At 34.8% G+C, this 20,093-nt stretch overlaps 1 protein-coding gene, 1 non-coding gene and 1 pseudogene across 4 annotated transcripts; all 3 read right to left on the bottom strand.

The window, feature by feature from the left end:
- LOC147919265 (small nucleolar RNA Z247) lies at positions 1 to 136 on the bottom strand. Its single transcript, XR_015594325.1, has one exon. It is a non-coding gene; the product is annotated as a small nucleolar RNA Z247 (small nucleolar RNA).
- Positions 137 to 1,401: 1,265 nt separating this feature from the next.
- LOC104771178 (putative protein phosphatase 2C 73) lies at positions 1,402 to 12,078 on the bottom strand. Of its 3 annotated transcripts, XM_010495662.3 has the most exons (7): positions 11,925 to 12,078; positions 4,033 to 4,123; positions 2,992 to 3,316; positions 2,483 to 2,782; positions 2,230 to 2,347; positions 1,862 to 2,085; positions 1,402 to 1,704 (listed from the first exon to the last, which is right to left on the bottom strand). In XM_010495662.3, the coding sequence occupies exons 3-7, from the start codon at positions 3,235 to 3,237 to the stop codon at positions 1,492 to 1,494; spliced, it is 1,101 nt and encodes a 366-aa protein (XP_010493964.1). In that variant the 5' UTR covers positions 3,238 to 3,316; positions 4,033 to 4,123; positions 11,925 to 12,078; the 3' UTR covers positions 1,402 to 1,491. The 3 variants fall into 3 exon arrangements, with proteins under 3 accessions (XP_010493964.1, XP_010493965.1, XP_010493963.1); XM_010495663.3 differs by lacking the exon at positions 4,033 to 4,123 and having other exon boundaries at positions 11,925 to 12,066; XM_010495661.3 differs by lacking the exon at positions 11,925 to 12,078 and having other exon boundaries at positions 4,033 to 5,919.
- Positions 12,079 to 18,405: 6,327 nt separating this feature from the next.
- LOC109131214 (agamous-like MADS-box protein AGL93 pseudogene) lies at positions 18,406 to 19,086 on the bottom strand (annotated as a pseudogene).
- Between the last annotated feature and the right edge of the window lie 1,007 nt (positions 19,087 to 20,093).

Genomic DNA, 20,093 nt, shown 5'->3' with positions numbered 1-20,093 from the left:
TCTCGAGTAAGGAGTTTCTCATGAATTTCAGTGATAGAGGGTGGGATTTCACGACCTTCAATCTGCTAATAACATACTTGTAGTCATCGGACAAGCCAGTGAGGATGTGTTCGATCTGCTCTTCATGTTCAAGCGGTTTACCAAGAAGTGCGAGCTGATCAAAGCGGGTGACAAGACCTTGCATATATTCATCAACGGTCTTCGTACCTTTGGAAAATTGTTTGAGTTGGAGACGAAGTTGCTGGATGTGTCCCCAACTCGGATTTGCGTAAGTGGTGGCGAGCTTTTTCCACATCTCAGCGGCAGTGGTGGTCTTGGAGACGACGGACTGAATAGAAGGGGAGAGAGTACCAAGGAGTCAACTATAGATTAGTTTATCCTGGCGGCGCCATGTTGCAAAGGCTGGGTTCGGTCGAGACTGACCATCAGTTGTGAGAGTAGAGTCGGGAGCAGGCTTGGTGCCATGGCCCATCGACATAACAGGCGAGATCGTGGCCATCAAGGAGAGAGTGCACTTGGAGACTCCAAGTGATGAAGTTGTGAGAGGTGAGTTTTGTGACATTCACCATATTGATGTTGAGAAGGGGTTGATTGGTGTCAACAACATCAAGAGTGGCCATGATTATAGGCGGCTGAGAACTGAAGAACAAGCGATAGAGAAGAAAGAGAAGAAGAAGGGAGGCAGCCGAAAAAAAAAAAATTTAGGGTATCGATAATAGCTCTGATACTATAAAAAGAATGAATGCTTGATATATTCATTAGTCTTGTACATTGTGATATTTATACACGAAGGTAGAGAAGATACTAAGTTAAGCTAATTACAGACACTTCCTAAAACAGTATCAATCAAATATTATGCTTTAAATGAGAATCATGTCATATCTCGAACAAGCTGACCTTAATTTAGCCTTGGTGACGCTAAAATTAAACCGGATTTTTTCAAGTGGGGAACTGAAGCTGCTTATTAGATTTGCACTTTAAGTTTAAAATGTTAGATTTGCACTTTAAGTTTAAAATGTTAGATCTGCACTTTATAAACAAAAATAATGAAAGAGTTCGTGACATTATTTTTGTTTTGACTTAAAACTTCAGATGGAAGCACAGAAGAGCTTATATTATCTCTGATAAGTTTGTAACGTAATTGCACGCAGCGGAAACGAAACTAAATTGAGCCAAACCCACTAATTGAAAAAGAGACACCCAACATTACAGAACTACTTTAGTCCATTAGAATGTTTAATAATGGACTAAACCCCATTTTAATTGAAAAGGATTTTTCTTTCTTATGGTTTACTTAATTCATTGTTACGTTCTTTCTTTTGGTATCAACTTTTTTTATGGGTATCAACACAACTTACAAACAATGAGACATTGAGACAATTGAATCAACTCATGTCATGATGGCTGTGACCAAAAAACGCATTTCGAACTTCAAGATGAATGTCACAAACGTAAGGCTATCGCTGATCTATTTATATACAAGGCAAAGTGTTACTTAAAAGTCGTGGCATGTTGTGATAGAGATGAAGATGAAGAAGAATGGAGGAAGAGACAGACCACAGACATATCGTCCATGGAGATTCCTCGTCTCTTTTTCTTCCAAGCCCGAACTGCTTGCTCTACTAACCGCTTAGCCGCCTTTGGCCGCTCAGCCGTGGAGGAAACAATCTCTACAGCCTCTTGGTTAGAGATCACATCCCATATCTGTTATATTCAATCCAAATAAAGGTAAAGATTGGTTAATAACTTTGCTGATGAATAAATAAATGAGGAGTGTGTACAACTCGGATGATGATTGTAAGTATTTACAATATTGTAAAGATGATTGTAACCTATATATATTAGGTTTGTAAGTATTTACCCCATCACTGGCCAAGATGATGAAGTGGTCTTTAGTAGAGATATGCCTTTGAGTGACTTCAGGGACTGAGACCAATCCGTAATCTTTGATACAGTAGTCACCGAATGCTCTCGACATCGCGAGCCCCGGTGTTTTTGCGTCCGGTTGCCACACACGGTGTACTCCAGGCTCATCTTCTAGACAGAAAACCCGCCCTTGGCATCCAAGTATCCGCTCCTCCTCCTCTGTTTTATTTTTTTTTATTTCAAAGCAAAACAAATTCAAGAATTAGGAATCAAGAGTTTACCACAATAAGATTCATATTTTGTATGCTACTCTGAATTCTAGGACCATGGAATCCGAGTTTAAGAGGGATTAAGAAAACTAACGTGGTAGATTCGGTTTGAAATCAAGGGTGAGCTGAACCGCAACCAAGCTTTCCTCGTCCGAAACCGTGGCTAGTACTGCTCTTGAATCGCCTACATTCGCTACATAAATAACGTCACCCTATATATGCCAAAAATACCATTAATCAGTGAACATACATATATATATATATATATATATATATATATATATATATATTCTCAAAAGAGTTAACTAAGTAACTAACAATAGGAAACTATTCATATTAAGTCTTACCTGTCTGACAATTGTTAGAGATGTTGAGCCGCTGTAGTAAGCATCGATCTTGCGGTGATGTTCAAGCTCTTGATCAACGGTTGCACATGTTTTGAGATAAGATTGCTTCCATATGTCGAATCTCGAGAGCTTTTTATTAGAGCCTTCGAGATCTAGTGTGGCCTGAGCAAGAATATTTTGCCAGTTGCAGAGAAGCGATGAAGGCATTGAGTTTCTTACATGTTTGGATACATAGTGACCCCATGGACCGTGTCCATCGAATATCCCGCAAAAAATCATGTCTTCTTGGCACCCAAATCCCTATTTACAAAAGATAAACGAGATTCTTACAAAAATAAGTACTTTTTCATAAGATAAATATACTCATTAACGTGGTAAATAGCATAACACATTATAAAAATCTAGCTGCTGTTGAGTTGCTAACATCAAAAAGAACCAAGCAAACTAACAAACAAAAGCAAACACAGAAAGAAAACACCAAATACTAACTTAAGAGGGTAGTAATGTACCTCCCAAACGAGAGCACAGTCCTGGTTAACGCCTTTTTCGCCGCGTTTGGAGAAAATAGAAGCCGAGTTATTAGAACCTTGTGCATTAACATAACCAGAGGATTTCAGAATCAGTTCTTTCTTCTTTGCGTCTTTAGCCATATCATCAGCAGCTTCCTTTGCGTCGCTGTTTCCATTGTTGTTCTTCACTCTCTTTATCGAAAATGTTCGAGCTAACCCATTGAACATCGAAGAGAAATGCCCCATTTTTTAATCACCCCGAAAGATGAAAATATCAAGAAATAACGACCTTAACTTTCTTGTTATGCTTGACCTGATCCTGAATCTGTAAAAAAAGATAAAACGAGAAACAAGAAATTGTTTAGAAACTTGGATATATAGTAAACGTGTTTAGGGTGAGATAATATAATGTCAAAAGTAGCAAAAAAAAAATCAGATTTGCGGGGAAAAAACAGAGGGTAAAACTTAAACGTAAGAAGATGAGTCATAGTGTTATGAATCTAGACTACCAAAAAAAAAAAAAAATTACACTTTCGTGGAATATTCATAAGTATGACATGGAATTCCATTGAAACAAGTTTCTGAGATTTATCTTTGTGATATAAATATGAGAAAAAATGTTTTTTGACGTGAAGGGAAATCGAGTTTCTGTTTATAGAAAACACATCTAGAGATATTTCTTAATAAGGAAATGAAAAAACAAGTTGCAAGAATCCAAGATTCTTCTCTTTTGCTTTTTCCAGGAAAACTAACACAACTTTCTCAGCATGTTGTTGCTTAATACTATATATTAATATATGAATACCCAAAAGGGTAAAAGAAGCAAACACACTTAATCTCCACAGAAATTTGCTTCAAAAATAAGTTTAAAGCTTTTCTGATTTTTATAACCATTGGATAAGATAAAATTTCTAAATCTTTACTGACTGAGAAAAAAGTAGAAGAACCCCAAGAAAGGTGTCTCTTAAGCTTTCATTTGGATCTTCATTTTCTCAATCAGATTCTTAATAGATGTATAAAGATAGAGAAAGATAGAGGGACCTTTGAAATGTCACGTAAGGATGAAGCGCCGGAGGTATGATGTAAGGTCGGAAAAAGCTGACGTAACACCTCAACGGTGAAGAAGATTTAGCTAATGGAGCATCGATGAGAGAACAATATATCAGAATCCATTTTAATGCTCCAAAGAGATTTAAATGAAACAATTAAGGAATGAAATTGAATTTTTAATTAAAAGTTTTCTGGTACGTTTTTTCCGATCGCTGTTCATTTTTTTTCTTAATCTTGTGGTAGGAGAAAGGACAAAGAAGTAGCACGACATCGTCTTCGGTTTGGTCTTTTGTGGTTGATATTAAAAAATTCATATAATTCAATTATTACGTTTCTCCAAGATATTTGTAGCTTATGTATAAATTCAAATGTACCACAAATATTATTCAATATAATTACATTTCTCCACGATATTTTGTTGATTATGATGATTTTTATATATGTTTCTCAAAGGAAATCAGTTTAAAATTTAAATTGGTTGATTTGAACAATATTATATATGTAATATAAGAAACAGCGTCGACTAAGAAGTTAAACAATTATCTCAAATTCAAACTGTTTAATTTGAGATATTATAAAATTTTAACAAACATAAAGAACTTAAACAATTTAAAATGGTGTCGAGATTTGATTGTACATTTTATATGATAAAGATATTAATATCAGAAAATGTGTAAATGATGAAATGGGTTATGCGATGGCTGGCTAGATGTGTCCCAATCGTTATATCAAAGGCCAAATAAAGCAGTTCCAAAAAAAAAGAAAAAAAGAAAAAAATCAGTAAAAATTTACAGTTCTTCAAGAATAATAATCAAATATTTTCTGATAATTTTATATTATTGTTATTCTTCACTTATTTTATAACTGGTATTTTTTCTTTCTTCAATTGCAGAAGTCAAACTTACGTAATTTTTATTTATGCGTAAGATAAAGTGATATACATCTTTAGCATTATCCGTACCGTAGAGAATGTCAACAGTTCCGTTATGTGTTCTTTAACTATTTATCAAATTATGTTGTGTGTTTAATCATTATTCGAATAATAGCAAGAACAAATGTTCTTAATTAGCATAAAATTAGGTAAGCGAAAGATACAAAACAATAAAATTGGGCAAGCAAGTAAAGAAAATCAAATTCGATAGTTGGAGAATTCAATCATACATATATAATAATGTTTGATAAAAAAAAACAGTATATAATAATGTTATCATTGATATTAGGGATTATTTATTTTAAAAAATTGTTATGAAAGATATTGCTACTTTTTTATATGGCATTACATCATATGATTATCGTGGTAACTATACTCTGGCATGTTAACGACATCAATCTAAAGTAAAATATACACGATATTGTTTGGGAGTGAGTATATTTAATTACGCGAGCATAGTTGATGTATTATATACGTTTGAATAAAATATTATCAAATTTACACACATCAAAAACCAATAATAAATTATTATCAATTATTTTTTCCAACCAAACAAAATTTATAGGTCAATATCCCATACTACTGTAATTTTTAAATTGTATAACTTTCACTCTGCATATACAAAGGTCAGTTTCATTATATTAATTTTGTAATTAAGTACATAAAATCTTCTACGATCACCTTCAGATTTAGATGCCTTATTCTTATTAAAATGAATTGTAGGCTTTGCGGTAAAGAATACAATCATACATTAAGACCCATGTTAAAACTCGCTAGGGGCTAATCAGTTGGTGGAGTGGGTCTAGGCCTAGCGAAAAAATCAGAGATTAAACGGGGATTAATCGGGGACTAGGGAGTTTTAGAAATCACTGGCGCTAGTCGGACGGTCGAAGTGGGCCTAGCGCCTAGCGAGAAAATCGGAGATGAAACGGGAATTAATCGGAGACTAGTTTTAGGGTTATTTTATTAAATTAACAATAAAATAAAAATATATTATACTAAATATATGTATAATTCTGTTTATATTAAAAGGAAAATATCAAATAAAATATAAAACTATAGTATTGTCATTAAAATTATGGTAAACACATAAAAACATCATTTTAAAGGAAAATTTTATGATTTTTGTTAAAAGTTATACATTAGTTATTGTAAAACATCATAATCTCTTAATTTAAATGCCTAAATAACAAAAATATTTATGTTTGATTTTTATTTGGTTCTAAAAAAAATTGGTATACACAAAATTAAGCGGAATTAAGCGGAAAATAATCGGACTAGACATGCATAATCGGATAATCGATGCTAGGCGGGGATTAGTCATTAATCGAGGCGGAGAGGGTGGGCCTAGCGATTTTGTGGGGTGTAATCGGTGCTAGGCGGGAATTTTTAAAACAGGGGTTTTAGGGTTATTTTATTAAATAAATAATATAGTATTAAATCTATGTATAATTCTATTTATATTAAAAAAAATATCAAATAAAAAAGAAAACTTTATAATTTTCATTAAAAGTTTGTACATTAGTTATTGTAAAACATCACAAACTCTTAATTTAGATGTCTAAACAACAACAAAAATATTTGATTTATATTTGGCTCAAAAATAATAGATAAACACAAAATCAAGTTGGGAGTAATCAGATTAGGCGGGTTATAATCAAATTAAACGAGCATAATCAAATAATTGATGCTAGGCGGGGATTAGTCATTAATCGAGGCAGAGAGGGTGGACCTAGCGATTTTGCGGGGTGTAATTGGTGCTAGGCGGGGATTTTTAGAACATGGATTAAGACTATGGTTATCAAACAAATAAATAAAATAATAACAGTACTAATCTAAAACCCCTGTTTTAAAAATCCCCGCCTAGCACCGATTACGCTGCACAAAATCGCTAGGCCCACCCTCTCTGCCTCGATTAATGACTAATCCCTGCCTAACATCAATTATCTAATTATACTTGTCTACTTTGATTATAACCCATCTAATCCGATTACTTCCCGCTTAATTGTGTATATAATGATTATTTTTAGAGCCGAATATAAATCAAATTTTGTTGTTGTTGTTTAAAAATTTAAATTAAGAGTTTATGATGTTTTACAATAACTAATGTACAAACTTTTAATGAAAATCGTAAATTTTCTTTTAAAATTACATTTTTATATGTTTACAGTAATTTTAAAGAAAATACTATAGTTTTATATTTTATTTGATATTTTTATTTTAACATAAACAGAATTAATACATATACTTAATAATATATATCTTTATTTTATTAGTAATTTAACAAAATAACCCTAAAACTAGTCTCTGATTAATCTCCGCTTAATTCCCTATTTTCTTGTTAGGCACTAGGCCTACCCTGATCGCCCGATTAGCATCTAGCAATTTCTAAAACATGGTCTAAAACTAGTGTCACCAAAAATAAGTGGTACAAGAAAACAAGAGAAAAAAGTGTTATAATATTTACTGCAATATAGTGAATTTTTTTTTTTTTTTTTTACATATCAGTCTTTTTATGATCTAAATATTTTGTATAGGATTCGGTGAATTTATAAAAAGATACTAGAAATTAGTTAAGATATTTTAAAGTTTTGATTATATTTGGATATGGATTTTGACTACCGACCAAATAAGAGGGGTAGAAAAAGCATGGAGCCGATAGAAATGACTTGACAATAATGCTCTATTTAACTTTTAGGAAAGTCTAATATAGAAGAAGCCACTGATTGTTATTTTTTTTCTTAACTCAAGCATTGCTATTTGCATCAACAAAATACTGGTAATTGTAATTCCATCAGAATTTTTCATCAACGTTTAAAGTTATTTTCTATAACTTGGCGAATCAATCAAAAAGACCATTAAAGAAAAAAAACTGCTAGAAATAACAAGCAATACAAGTAAAAATTCATGCAGACTCTATATCAATTTTTAAAATAAAAAAATAATCTCGAAGTTTAAATATATATATATATATATATTTATATAGTATCTGCTATAAATATATCAATATTTAATACATTAGATAATTATACAGAATTTTAAATAATAAAGCATCCATTTATATAAAAATAAGTAAAATCTTTTGATATATCAAAGTTTTACAAAAAAATTCCGATTTTTATGTTACTTAAACTATGTATTTTTTGTTGGTTGTATCAACATCAATTTCATAAATTAGAAGTCGATATTGAAAAATAACATTGTACATTGATAAATCAACGGTCCCATAACTGTTAATGATAATGACAAAATCGTCTAAAACCACTTACACTCAATTTTGTCTCTATAACTCGAGCACCATCTTGTCATTTTCATAAATAAAAATTTTTCTTTGCCATAAGATGTAAATTTCCTAGATATTACATTGAAATCAAGATTCGTTTTATATTTACTGGTTGAAAACCATATATGTTTAGTATTTAATCCATTTATAGTGGCTACAAAAACATGGGTTTTTTTGTGTGCAAAAAGCTACAAAAGCATGCCTAGCTTCTTAGCAATCAGGCATTTGTTCATAAATGTTGAGATCTATTGAAACTAAAGTTTAGTACTCTATTGTTCGAGTATATCAATTGTCTTCCAAAAAGTCATAATTTACAAAACATAAACATTTTTCTAATAATGTTTTTACCAACTTACACCTAAAACCTATACCCAACAAAAAAAAGAGGACACATGACCAAGAAATAGTTCTAAGCAATTCCAAAAATAGTTCTATACCATTGACATTTCCACATCTCCACCTTCATGCACCGGCCGCCTGGTAAACCATATAGTTTTAAATATATATAATAATGTTTCGTCTTATATATTTGTATTTTTTGAAATAATAATTTAATAACTAATTTTCATATACCAATATGTACATTCATTTTATATCTCTGTAAGTCTAGACTGTGTGCCCAAGAGGATATTGAATGACAAAACCAATTCTTGACAACTCAAACTTCACCACTGATAAGAATAAAACGATAACGATAACATCTATATTATAAGTATTATATTCGGTTTAACATAACGATAACATCTATATTATAAGTATTATATTCGGTTTACCATAACGATAACATCTAAATAAGTATGTCATTCTCAACAGTTAATTAAAAAATAAAAAAACTTACCAGAAAAATAAAAGTAAAAATAAAAAATATCACTTTCAGAGATAAATCATTGAATTCAAACTCAAAAACGAATAATTCGAACTAATCATTTGCATAAGTTATTCGAATTTTGAAAGAGCCAATTTATCTTAATCTTTTTATGTATAAAAAATCGAATTGAATGGTTTGCACGCTAGTATAGTAACAATATATAAACGTATTGGCTTAGTAATCATTTAACTTCAACATGCGAACATACAATTGCTAATTAAAAAACCAACTGAGAGTACTTACTTAAATGGGTAAAAAGGCTAATGGAGAAAGCCAATTTGAGTAATGCAAAATGCATACTATTAAAGTACGTAGGTCGCGCGTACACGTTTTACATAAGGGAACCTAAAGTATAGATAAACAGTTTTACATAAAGTATACAAAAAAACAATCATATAATATTGGACATGTGAAATGGGCCATGTTTGATTGTACCTAAATCATTGAAACTATAAAAGTAATATACTTTATAAAAGGTGCATATATCTATATAATTAATAGATTAACATCGATTTAGTGTACTATTTCAAAAAGCTATATAAATAATCATCGAATCACATAGAAATATCTCAAACAACAATGCATCAAATATCATGTTGTTGTTTGAACGTTTACAAAGTGTTAATATATGCAATAGACAGCTCACGAAAAAAGAGTTGATTGGTTTGGTTCGATTCGTTATTATATCATCATGAGTCCTATATTCCGGTCTAATCAAAGATATTTTTGATTCGCTTACTACTATATTCCGGTTTGGATCTCAAAGGGAATGAACCGAAATTGGAAACCGTAACGTGACAGGTCGCAATAATAGTTAGACGCCGTGACGAAATTGGACGTTGAAGGTTCTCTATCATCGCCCATCGGGTTTCACATTACTCGAGAAGGGGAATAAGTCAGTGGGACAATTGTGGGGACTGTGGTTCTGACCGCTTGTGACGGTAGTGGGACCTAAAAGAACACGCATAAGAAAACAAGAAACACTGATTCTTCTGTTTTGTGTATTCGTTGGATGAAATGAATCCCCAATATGTCGGCAACAATCATGCAACAAACATCAAATCTTTTTCTCTGTTTTTAATAATCTTTTGGCGTTTTGATTGTAGTAAATAAAGAAAGGGGTTTTCGACAGGTTGGAATTTGAATTTTCAAACCATTTAAATGCACATTTAAAGATTTTTAAAAAAATATTTTGTGTCAGTTTTTTTATTCATAAACAAATAGCCTAGTGTGTATTTAAAAACAGTAACATACTAAACATAGACCAAAAGATATCCGTATCTTTCAAATCTTGTGAAACTAAAAGAATACGTGTTCGGTGTTCTTATTAGATCTGAGCCGACGTGGTAATGAGTCATATGACCTATGCATGAACACGTGATGAGAGAAACAGAGACTCACTAGCCACTCCACCAAGAGAATTTTTTGGTGTGGCCGTGTGAGCGGAGAGAGAGCCTCGATTAGTGATCGGTTCCCATTTTTGTGGGGAAGTTTACAGTTCGGCAACTGAACCTAGTCTAGAACCATCACATGCATGATTAGTTGATTATGATGAATTCGGTTTTCGCAGGGCCCACTCGCGAGCACAACCTTTCAGAACCTTTTGGATAAAACGTTACATTCTAGTAGGACACACATGGTACATGAGAGGCGGTTCACCCGGCTAAGTCACTCTCAAGTCTTAAGTAGAGAGACTCATCACAGCCTTTTAAAGATTTTCAAAGGGAACACTTTTTTGGTTTTAAAAAAAAATTCCTGCTAAAATAATGATTCGTATTTGAAATTTTCGATGATTGAGAAAAATACTAGCTATAGTTTACTAATTAACGGAAATATATATATACGATAAACTAGATATTGGAAGAAAAAACAATGTGAATAAAGTTACATGGATATATAACTCTTCAGCATTGGATTGGTCAATCCGAAAACTGTTGTTATACAGTTTTGGTGTGGTGGACAAATAGGAAACTAACTTTTTTTTTTTTTGTGAAAAGAGTTCTTACGTTGAGTTTTTATGTTGAGTGAGTTTTTTATGTTGTATTTTGACTGTTGTTAACTGATTTTTTTTTTAATTTTTACATTGACTGATTTCTGGGGTAAAAAAAGAAAACCCGAATGTTGCATGATCTTGGAGCAGAAAAGCCCATTAGATTAGCATAAGCCCTATAATAATGTATTATACACCCATGAAATGAATTTGAGGTGATATTTTCCAGAATCGGTTCAATAAACCGATTTCATGAAATTGAAACTGAGATTGCGTTGGGTTCGGTTTACTCGATACACAAACCAAAACATCAAAACAAACTTTGAAGCAGAGCCGTGCTTACCCTTGGGCAAAAAGGGCAAATGCCCCAGGCCACCAAAAAAAAAACTAAAATTTTAGGCCACATTTTATATAAAAAGTAAGCTTATATTTAGTTAAGTTAATATAATTTGGTTTTAATAATGGAAATTTTTTATTAGAAATTGTATATATTAAAAATAGTTTAAGTTTTATTGAGATTTTCAATAAATTCCTTACTAATATATAACAACATAAGTCAAGAAAAAGTATTTAAACAAAGAATGACTAAAAGTAGTACATGTGGATAATTACTATAGAACATTGTGAGTTAAAAAAATGATCTTAATTTTTATTTTCATATTATTGGTTTTGTTATTAACATTTTATTTTTATTTAATATTAAAATAATTTACTAATAAATATACAAAAGTGAACAAAAAAAATTGCCCTAGGCCTCCATAAATGTGAGCACGGCACTGCTTTGAAGAGAGATGATGAAAAAAAAACTTACCTGAGTTGAACCCGAGCTCCGTTGAATCTAATCTCGTGTATATCTCGACAAAGTTGTAGGTGTTGAACCAGAAACTAATTTGAGCTTACAGTTATAAAACAACATACAATAGAGAAGGAAACGATCAAGAAGCAAAAGATCTTCTGGATTAGGTAATAAAAAGCAAAGAAAATTAGGGGGGGAAAACGACAAAAGAGCTTAAACCACATGATTGTTTGTTGGTACCGACGAATCATGATTTGGTAATTACCTTGGTCAAGGGGCAACCGGGCAAGAACAACGAGTCAAAATGTGGTCGGTTTGTTTTTCTATTGCGTACGTGTTCACTTCACTGTTCATGCTTAAATGCCATGAATGGTAACTTATAAAAGTGGGATTGGAAAGTGAAAACCACACAAAACGATTTTTGTCACCAATCAAAATTTTTTTTTAGCAATTTGCGGTTTTTCTTAAAAGTAAAAAAAAAAAGAATTTGCAGATTTTATTGCTGGATAATGTATTGAACCGCACTCTCATATGATATCAACCTTTTACCTAGTGGTTTTGTCCAATAACGTAATATTTATCCTGTAATTTTTTTTTTTACTCACATGTACCTATATAGAATATATTATATTTTCTCTCATTTCTCCTCTCATCTCTCTTTTTTTTTCATCTACTCACATGTACCTTGGATCCGATAGCTCCGTTTTTTTCTTTTTTTGTGACAATCGGACCAACGGCTCTGTTTAGAATCTGAGTTAATCATAAACCATAATGCTGCAGGAATAACTGATTGTGCTCCTGCTGCAACACCTCTACCATTAGAACTTCAGAAAGTCAAAGGACAAGAGGACATGTTCGATAATCCAACTTTTTTCAGAAGTTTGGTTGGCAAACTGCAATATCTCACTCTGACTAGACCGGATATTCAATATGCAGTCAATTTGGTGTGTCAAAGGATGCACTCACCTACAGTGGCAGATTTCAGTCTCCTCAAAAGGATTATTCGATACATCAAAGGTACCATTGATCATGGTCTTTCTTTCAGTCAAAATACTGATTCTACCTTACGTGCCTACAGTGACAGTGATTGGGGTGGCTGTCAAAGTACTAGTCGGTCCACAGGAGGATTCTGCACATTTCTTGGCTCAAATATCATTTCTTGGTCGGCTAAACGTCAACCATCAGTCTCACGAAGCTCCACTGGAGCAGAGTACCGCTGCCTATCCGACACTGCAGCTGAAGTAAACTGGATAAGAGATCTGTTAGAGAACATTGGCATGCCTCCTTCTTAAGTCCCAGAGATGTACTGTGACAATCTGTCCGCGGTATATCTCTCTGCAAATCCCACTATGAACAAACAGTCTAAGCATTTCAAGACGCATTATCATTATGTGAGAGAACAAGTTGCAGAAGGGCCACTGACGGTCTACCACATTCCATCTGCTCACCAATTGGCAGATATCTTCACAAAGTCCTTACCAATCACAGTGTTCAATGATCTCAAGGTCAAACTTGGTGTAGTCTCACTGCCCACACAAAGTTTGAGGGGGGGGGGTGTAAAGCAGAACAACGCTGCTCTTGTTGTTTCGGTCCAATAAGGTAAGAAGGTGGGCCTTGTCAAGGATGTCCAGCCCATTAAGATTCTAAGTCGAGAAATGCCCTGCAACGGTAACAAAGCAGAACCATGTGTACCTTGCCGTACAGTCAAACCATTGCAGACAGCTCACTCTACAGCTCACACAACGCTCCAAACTGCGAACAGATTCACTCCTCTAGGATCTGCAATCCTCTGCAGATGATGACACTTGTCAGGGAACAATCCCAATCTTGTAAACCTAAGACTTGTCTATATAAAGATTATGTGATGTAATAAGCAACAATAAGATGAAATTATCCTATTAAGCCACCATCTCTTCTCGTTTACTAGGGTTATCGACTCTTCCTTTCATGGTATCAGAGCGCTGGTAATACGATCTATGGCTCCAGAAGATTCTTTTTCTTCTTCTCCTCTTTGTATTTCTCAAGTTGTGACTCTCAAACTATCAGAGTCCAACTATCTCTTATGGAAGACTCAATTCAAATCCTTCCTCTCACCACAAATGTTACTCAGATACGTCAATGGTTCGATAACACGTCATGCTGCTACTCGACCTGCAACTACACGTCCTGCTGGAGTTGAAGGTCCCTCTGAAGAGCCTAACCCAGAATTTGTGAAGTGGGTTCGTAATGACCAGCTGGTCATGGCCTGGATCTTTGGTTCGCTTATGGAACCAGCTTTGCGGGCAGTATACGGTATGCAATCTGTTTATGAGGTATGGAATGCTCTAGCTAAAAAGTTAAATAGGGTGTCTACTACTAGGAAATTTGAGTTGCAGAACCGTTTGAGAGACTGTCTTAAAATAGGAAGAACAATGGAAGAGTATCTTAGTGAACTGAAACAGATCTATGACCAACTTGATTCTATTGGCTTCCCTATGAATGATATAGAAAAGATTCATGGCTTGCTGACTGGCCTTGGTAAGGAGTATGAGTCGGTCACTACTGTTATTGAACACTCTATGGATTCGGTTCCTGGTCCCTGCTATGAAGATGTTGTGTTTAAAGTCATCTCTTTTGATGATAAGCTGAAAACTTACAACACTGCGCATGTGGTTTCGCCTCACTTGGCGTTTCAAACTGAAAAGGCTACTTCGATAGAGGTAGTTCAAACACCAGAGGAGGTCGTTCAGGATCTAGAGGCGGCTACAGAGGCAGGGGAAATTACTCTACCAGAGGTTGAGGTTTTCAGCAGCATGGAAGTGGTCAGAGTACTCAATCCAATGTCTCCTCTCGACCAACTTATCAGATATGTGGGAAGTATGGACACAGTGCCTTCAAGTGTTACAATCGATACAATGAGTCTCTTCCGGAGCCAGAACTGCCTGTTGCTTTAGCTGCTATGCGTATTTCTGATGGAGAACAACACACTGGCACTGAGTGGTTACCGGATAGTGGCTCTATAGCTCATATCACCAACTCTACAACAAACCTACAACAAGCTCAAACATATCAAGGTCATGACTCGGTAATGGTTGGTAATGGTGAATTCTTACCTATACGCATATTGGTTCGATTCCTCTGCAGACTGTATAAGGTACTTTTCTTCCTCTTAATGATGTGTTAGTCAGTCCTAACAATACCAAGTCTCTGTTGTCCGTTTCAAAGCTCTGTGGCGACTACCCTTGTTCTATTAAATTTGACTCTGATGGTGTGCATGTAAATGATAAGCATACCAAACAGCTCCTCACAACCGGAAACCAGAGTAAGGACCACTATGTTCTGGCTAATCCTGCGTTTGGTTCTTTCTATTCGACTCGTCAAATGGCTGCTAGTGATGAAGTTTGGCACAAACGTTTGGGGCATCCAAGTGCAGAAGTCTTACAAATCTTATCTAATGCTGAAGCTATCTCAATAAACAAGCGCACCAACAAGCTGTGTGAACCTTGCAGACTTGGAAAGAGTGTTCAACTCCCTTTTTCTTCTTCTACTTTTGTAGCTAGTAAACCTCTTGAGAGGATACATTGTGATTTGTGGAGACCTGCTCCAATCACATCTGTTCAGGGGTTTAGATACTATGTTATCTTTGTTGACAATTACTCTCGCTTTTGTTGGTTCTATCTATTGAAGAATAAATAAGAATTCTACTCAGTTTTTGTGTTGTTTCAAAAGTTTGTTGAGAATCAGCTGAATCAGAAAATCAAGATGTTTCAGTGTGATGGTGGTGGTGAATTTGTTAACTCTCAATTTGTCAATCATCTTGCAAACTGTGGAATCAAGCAATTTATCTCTTGTCCCTATACCCCTCAACATAATGGTTTAGCAGAAAGAAAACATAGATACTTAACAGAGTTGAGTCTCAACATGATGTTTCAGAGTAAAGTGCCACAACAGTACTAGGTTGAATCATTCTTCACTGCCAACTATCTGAGTAACTTACTAACTTCTTCGGTGCTTTCAGACTCAAAAAGTCCACATGAAGCTCTGTTTGCACAAAAACCAGATTATTCTGCATTACGAGTTTTTGGCAGTGTATGTTATCAAACTCTTCGTGCTTATGGGAACAATAAATTTGATCCCAAATCCTTAAAATGTGTTTTCCTCGGCTACAATGAGAAGTACAAAGGGTATCAGTGCATCTACCCTCCTACTGGTCGTGTCTATATTAGTAGACATGTTCTTTTTGATGAAAATGCTTATCCCTTTGTCGATGAGTACTCGGCTTTAATCCCTGCAGCAACAACACCATTGTTGTCGGCTTGGCAATGTGGTTCTCAGTCTACTCCAGTGCAGCAACCTGACACTTCTTCCACGGTTCATGATGAGATTGTAGTACCAAGCTCGGTTGCCTCAGAGTCTCCTCAACCTGCAATTGTCGAACAACAGAACAACACTGATCTTGTTGAGGATCCTGCTCTTATCTCAGGCGATGATGCTCATGAACACACAAATTCTGATGATGAGTCTCTGCATGAAGATCAAGCTCCCTTATTTACAGAAGCAGATTTTCCTCCACTTGTCGCTCTAACAGTTAATCAGCACCCTATGATCACAAGAGGGAAAGATGGTGTACGGAAACCTAATCCAAAGTATGCTCTCACCATCACTCAAACACCGGTTCAGGAACCTGAGACGGTAGCTTCGGCTCTCAAACATCCGGGGTGGATATGAGCAATGGGAGAAGAAGTAGAAACATTTGTTGAGACTAACAATTTTGATTTGGTTCCACATGAAGAAGTAATGAATGTTCTCGGCTGCAGGTGGGTTAAAACAAAGATCAATGCTGATGGTAGCCTGGATAAACTCAGAGTACGTCTCGTGGCAAAAGGTTATGATCAGGAAGAGGGAGTTGATTTCCTTGAAACATATAGTCCAGTTGTACAAACTGCTACAGTGCGTCTCATTCTTCATGCTGCAACAGTTCACAAGTGGCCCCTGAAACAACTTGATGTTAAGAATGATTTTTTGCATGGAGATTTGACAGAAACAGTCTACATGAGACAACCACCTAGATTTGAAGATAAGGAAAATCCATCTCATGTGTGGAAATTGAACAAAGCAGTATATGGTTTAAAACAAGCACCACGTGCCTGGTTCGACAAGTTCAGCACATTTCTTCTAAAATTTGGCTTTACATGTAGTTTGAAGGATCCCTCACTCTTCGTTTATGACAGAGGTAATGACATCATTGTGCTGCTCCTCTACGTTGATGATATAATCTTGACAGGGAGCAATCCGGAGCTGCTCAACAAGCTTCTCCAAGAACTAAGTGAAGAATTTCGTATGAAAGATTTGGGGAAGATGAGTTACTTTCTCGGGATAAAATGTCACTACCATTCTGACGATTTATTTCTCAATCAACACATATATGCGGAGGATCTTCTTATTGCTGCAGGAATGACTGATTTTGCTCCTGCTGCAACACCTCTACTATTGGAACTTCAGAAAGTCAAAGGACAAGAGGACATGTTCGATAATCCAACTTTTTCAGAAGTTTAGCTGGCAAACTGCAATATCTCACTCTGACCAGACCGAATATTCAATTCGCAGTCAATTTGGTGTGTCAAAGGATGCACTCACCTACAGTGGCAGATTTCAGTCTCCTCAAAAGGATTATTCGATACATCAAAGGTACCATTGATCATGGTCTTTCTTTCAGTCAAAACACTGATTATACCTTACGTGCCTACAGTGACAGTGATTGGGGTGGCTGTCAAAGTACTAGTCGGTCCACAAGAGGATTCTGCACATTTCTTGGCTCAAATACCATTTCTTGGTCGGCTAAATGTCAACCATCAATCTCACGAAGCTCCACTGAAGCAGAGTACCGCTGCCTATCCGACACTGCAGCTGAAGTAAACTGGATAAGAGATCTGTTAGAGAACATTGGCATGCCTTCTTCTCAAGTCCCAGAGATGTACTGTGACAATCTGTCCGCGGTATATCTCTCTGCAAATCCCACTCTGCACAAACAGTCTAAGCATTTCAAGACGCATTATCATTATGTGAGAGAACAGGTTGCAGAAGGGTCACTGACGGTCTACCACATTCCATCTGCTCATCAATTGGCAGATATCTTCACAAAGTCCTTACCAATCCCGATGTTCAATGATCTCAAGTTCAAACTTGGTGTAGTCTCACCGCCCACACAAAGTTTGAGGGGGGGGGGGGGGGGGGGGGTGTAAAGCATAACAACACTGCTCTTGTTTTTTCGGTCCAACAAGGTAAGAAGGTGGGCCTCGTCAAGGTTGTCCAGCCCATTAAGATTCTAAGTCGAGAAATGCTCTGCAACGGTAACAAAGCAGAACCATGTGCACCTTGCTGTACAGTCAAACCATTGCAGACAGCTCACTCTACAGCTCACACAACGCTCCAAACTGCGAACAGATTCGCTCCTCTAGGATTTGCAATCCTCTGCAGATGATGACACTTGTCAGGGAACAATCCTAATCTTGTCAACCTAAGACTTGTCTATATAAAGACTATGTGATGTAATAAGCAACAATAAGATGAAATTATCCTTGTAAGCCACCATCTCTTCTCGTTTACTAGGGTTATCGACTCTTGCTTTCAAAAGTCCTTGTGCCCCAAGTGAAGCCGTACTCATCGATGGGTCAAAGCTAGAAACAGAGTGAGGGAGTTGGGAGAAGCTACCGTTGTCATGGTTATAGAGAAACACTGAAACTTTGCTTTGATGTTGTTGAGTCAATGATGGCGTCTATAGGTCCTGTTCTGTTCTGCTCATCAATGATGGATCTGTTGTGAAGATGCCGGCAGAAGACACCATAGGGTTCTGATCGGGTTTTGTCTGGTTCTGTAACCAAAGAAGCTTATCTTATAACACCCGTAGAGCAATCTCTAACGAAGCCTCCATCTCCAATACTTTCTCAGAGAATTTGTTGTCCTTGATATCAAAAGATGTCTTCTTGTCTTTGAAGGTCTTCTTATTCAGAAACAGAGAAAGGTCTCTGCTTTTCTTGCGTCTCTCTCTATCGTTTAGTTTGCTGAATCTCTCCGCCATGTCTCGAACCTTGGATTGATCTTCCGGCCATGTCTTGACGAGTTCTCCGTCACGGTCATAGTATATAACACAGACTTCGATATCGCATAGGATTGAAAGCTCGGAGGCTTTCTTAAACATGGTCTGTTCTCTCAAAGGAAGATTTAGTTTCTTGAGAGAGAGAAAATAAAGAAGGACAATCTTCGAGATTTGAGAAGAATTAGTGTAAAACAAGGTTCAGGGCTATTATATAGAATTTGATTTCCATATATTTCATTAATTATAACTAGGTATGGAGCCCTGCGATATCGCGGAAGAACTCATTTTAGTAAAATATTCATTACAAAAATTCTTTAATTAAATTTATTTATTAAACTATTGGGATTTCTAAACTGTTTAATAAAAATTTCAAAAATATACAAATTTTTGAAACATTCTTTATATCTTTATTGAAAGATATTCTTTAAAAATAATCTTACCTTCACATATAATTAAATAAGTAATTAACAATGCTACACACATCAAATTAAACAAATTTTTACGATTAACTGCCATGAGATTACATTGCAGTCGTGTTATTTTGTTTGCTTTTATGCGTTTCGATTAACTGCCTTTCGTTCGCATCTTTTCAATGTAACCTTTAATCTTTGTCTTTTCGTCATAATTTTTCGTAAAATATTTTTTAATTTCTGAAAAATGAATAGATGCAATCTACAGTCGTATTTTTATATATTTTATGAACCGTTACAACTTGTTCTCTTGTTGTCAAATATGATATGTAAATGATTATATATATATATATATATATATATTTTTTTTTTTAAATGATAAAATTATGAATACATTGTATAAGACAATATAAATTTCTTAAATAATCATATAATAAATTACAAATATGAAAAATATTAATTGAGGACCATTCTTAAAATGACATAATGATTTGTTTAAATTCATTTTAATTAATTATTTTAGTATTTTTAGCATAACTCAAACATATATCTATTTCCAAAATCAATTTTTACTTCATACAAAATGAATAAAAATATTACTATTCACTCAACCAGTAAGAAAATTACCAATCCTCTCAAATTTGAATATAACTAAACAGAAAATTATAACATATTTTATTTATTTGAATCAAAACTCAG

This window comes from Camelina sativa, chromosome 20 (genome assembly GCF_030686135.1).
Source record: "Camelina sativa cultivar CO46 ecotype springtype chromosome 20, ASM3068613v1".
Taxonomy (NCBI): Eukaryota; Viridiplantae; Streptophyta; class Magnoliopsida; order Brassicales; family Brassicaceae; genus Camelina; species Camelina sativa.
The sequence above is the reverse complement of the archived record's forward strand: the minus strand, read 5'-3'. Positions and strand labels throughout refer to the sequence as shown.

Coding starts and splice junctions, on each gene's coding strand:
- LOC104771178 (XM_010495662.3), bottom strand. CDS start 3,237: ATGGGGCATTTCTCTTCGATGTTCAATGGGTTAGCTCGAACATTTTCG. Junction 2,086..2,229: donor TTTCAAACCGAATCTACCAC/GTTAGTTTTCTT, acceptor AAAATAAAACAG/AGGAGGAGGAGCGGATACTT. Junction 1,705..1,861: donor TCATCTTGGCCAGTGATGGG/GTAAATACTTAC, acceptor TGAATATAACAG/ATATGGGATGTGATCTCTAA.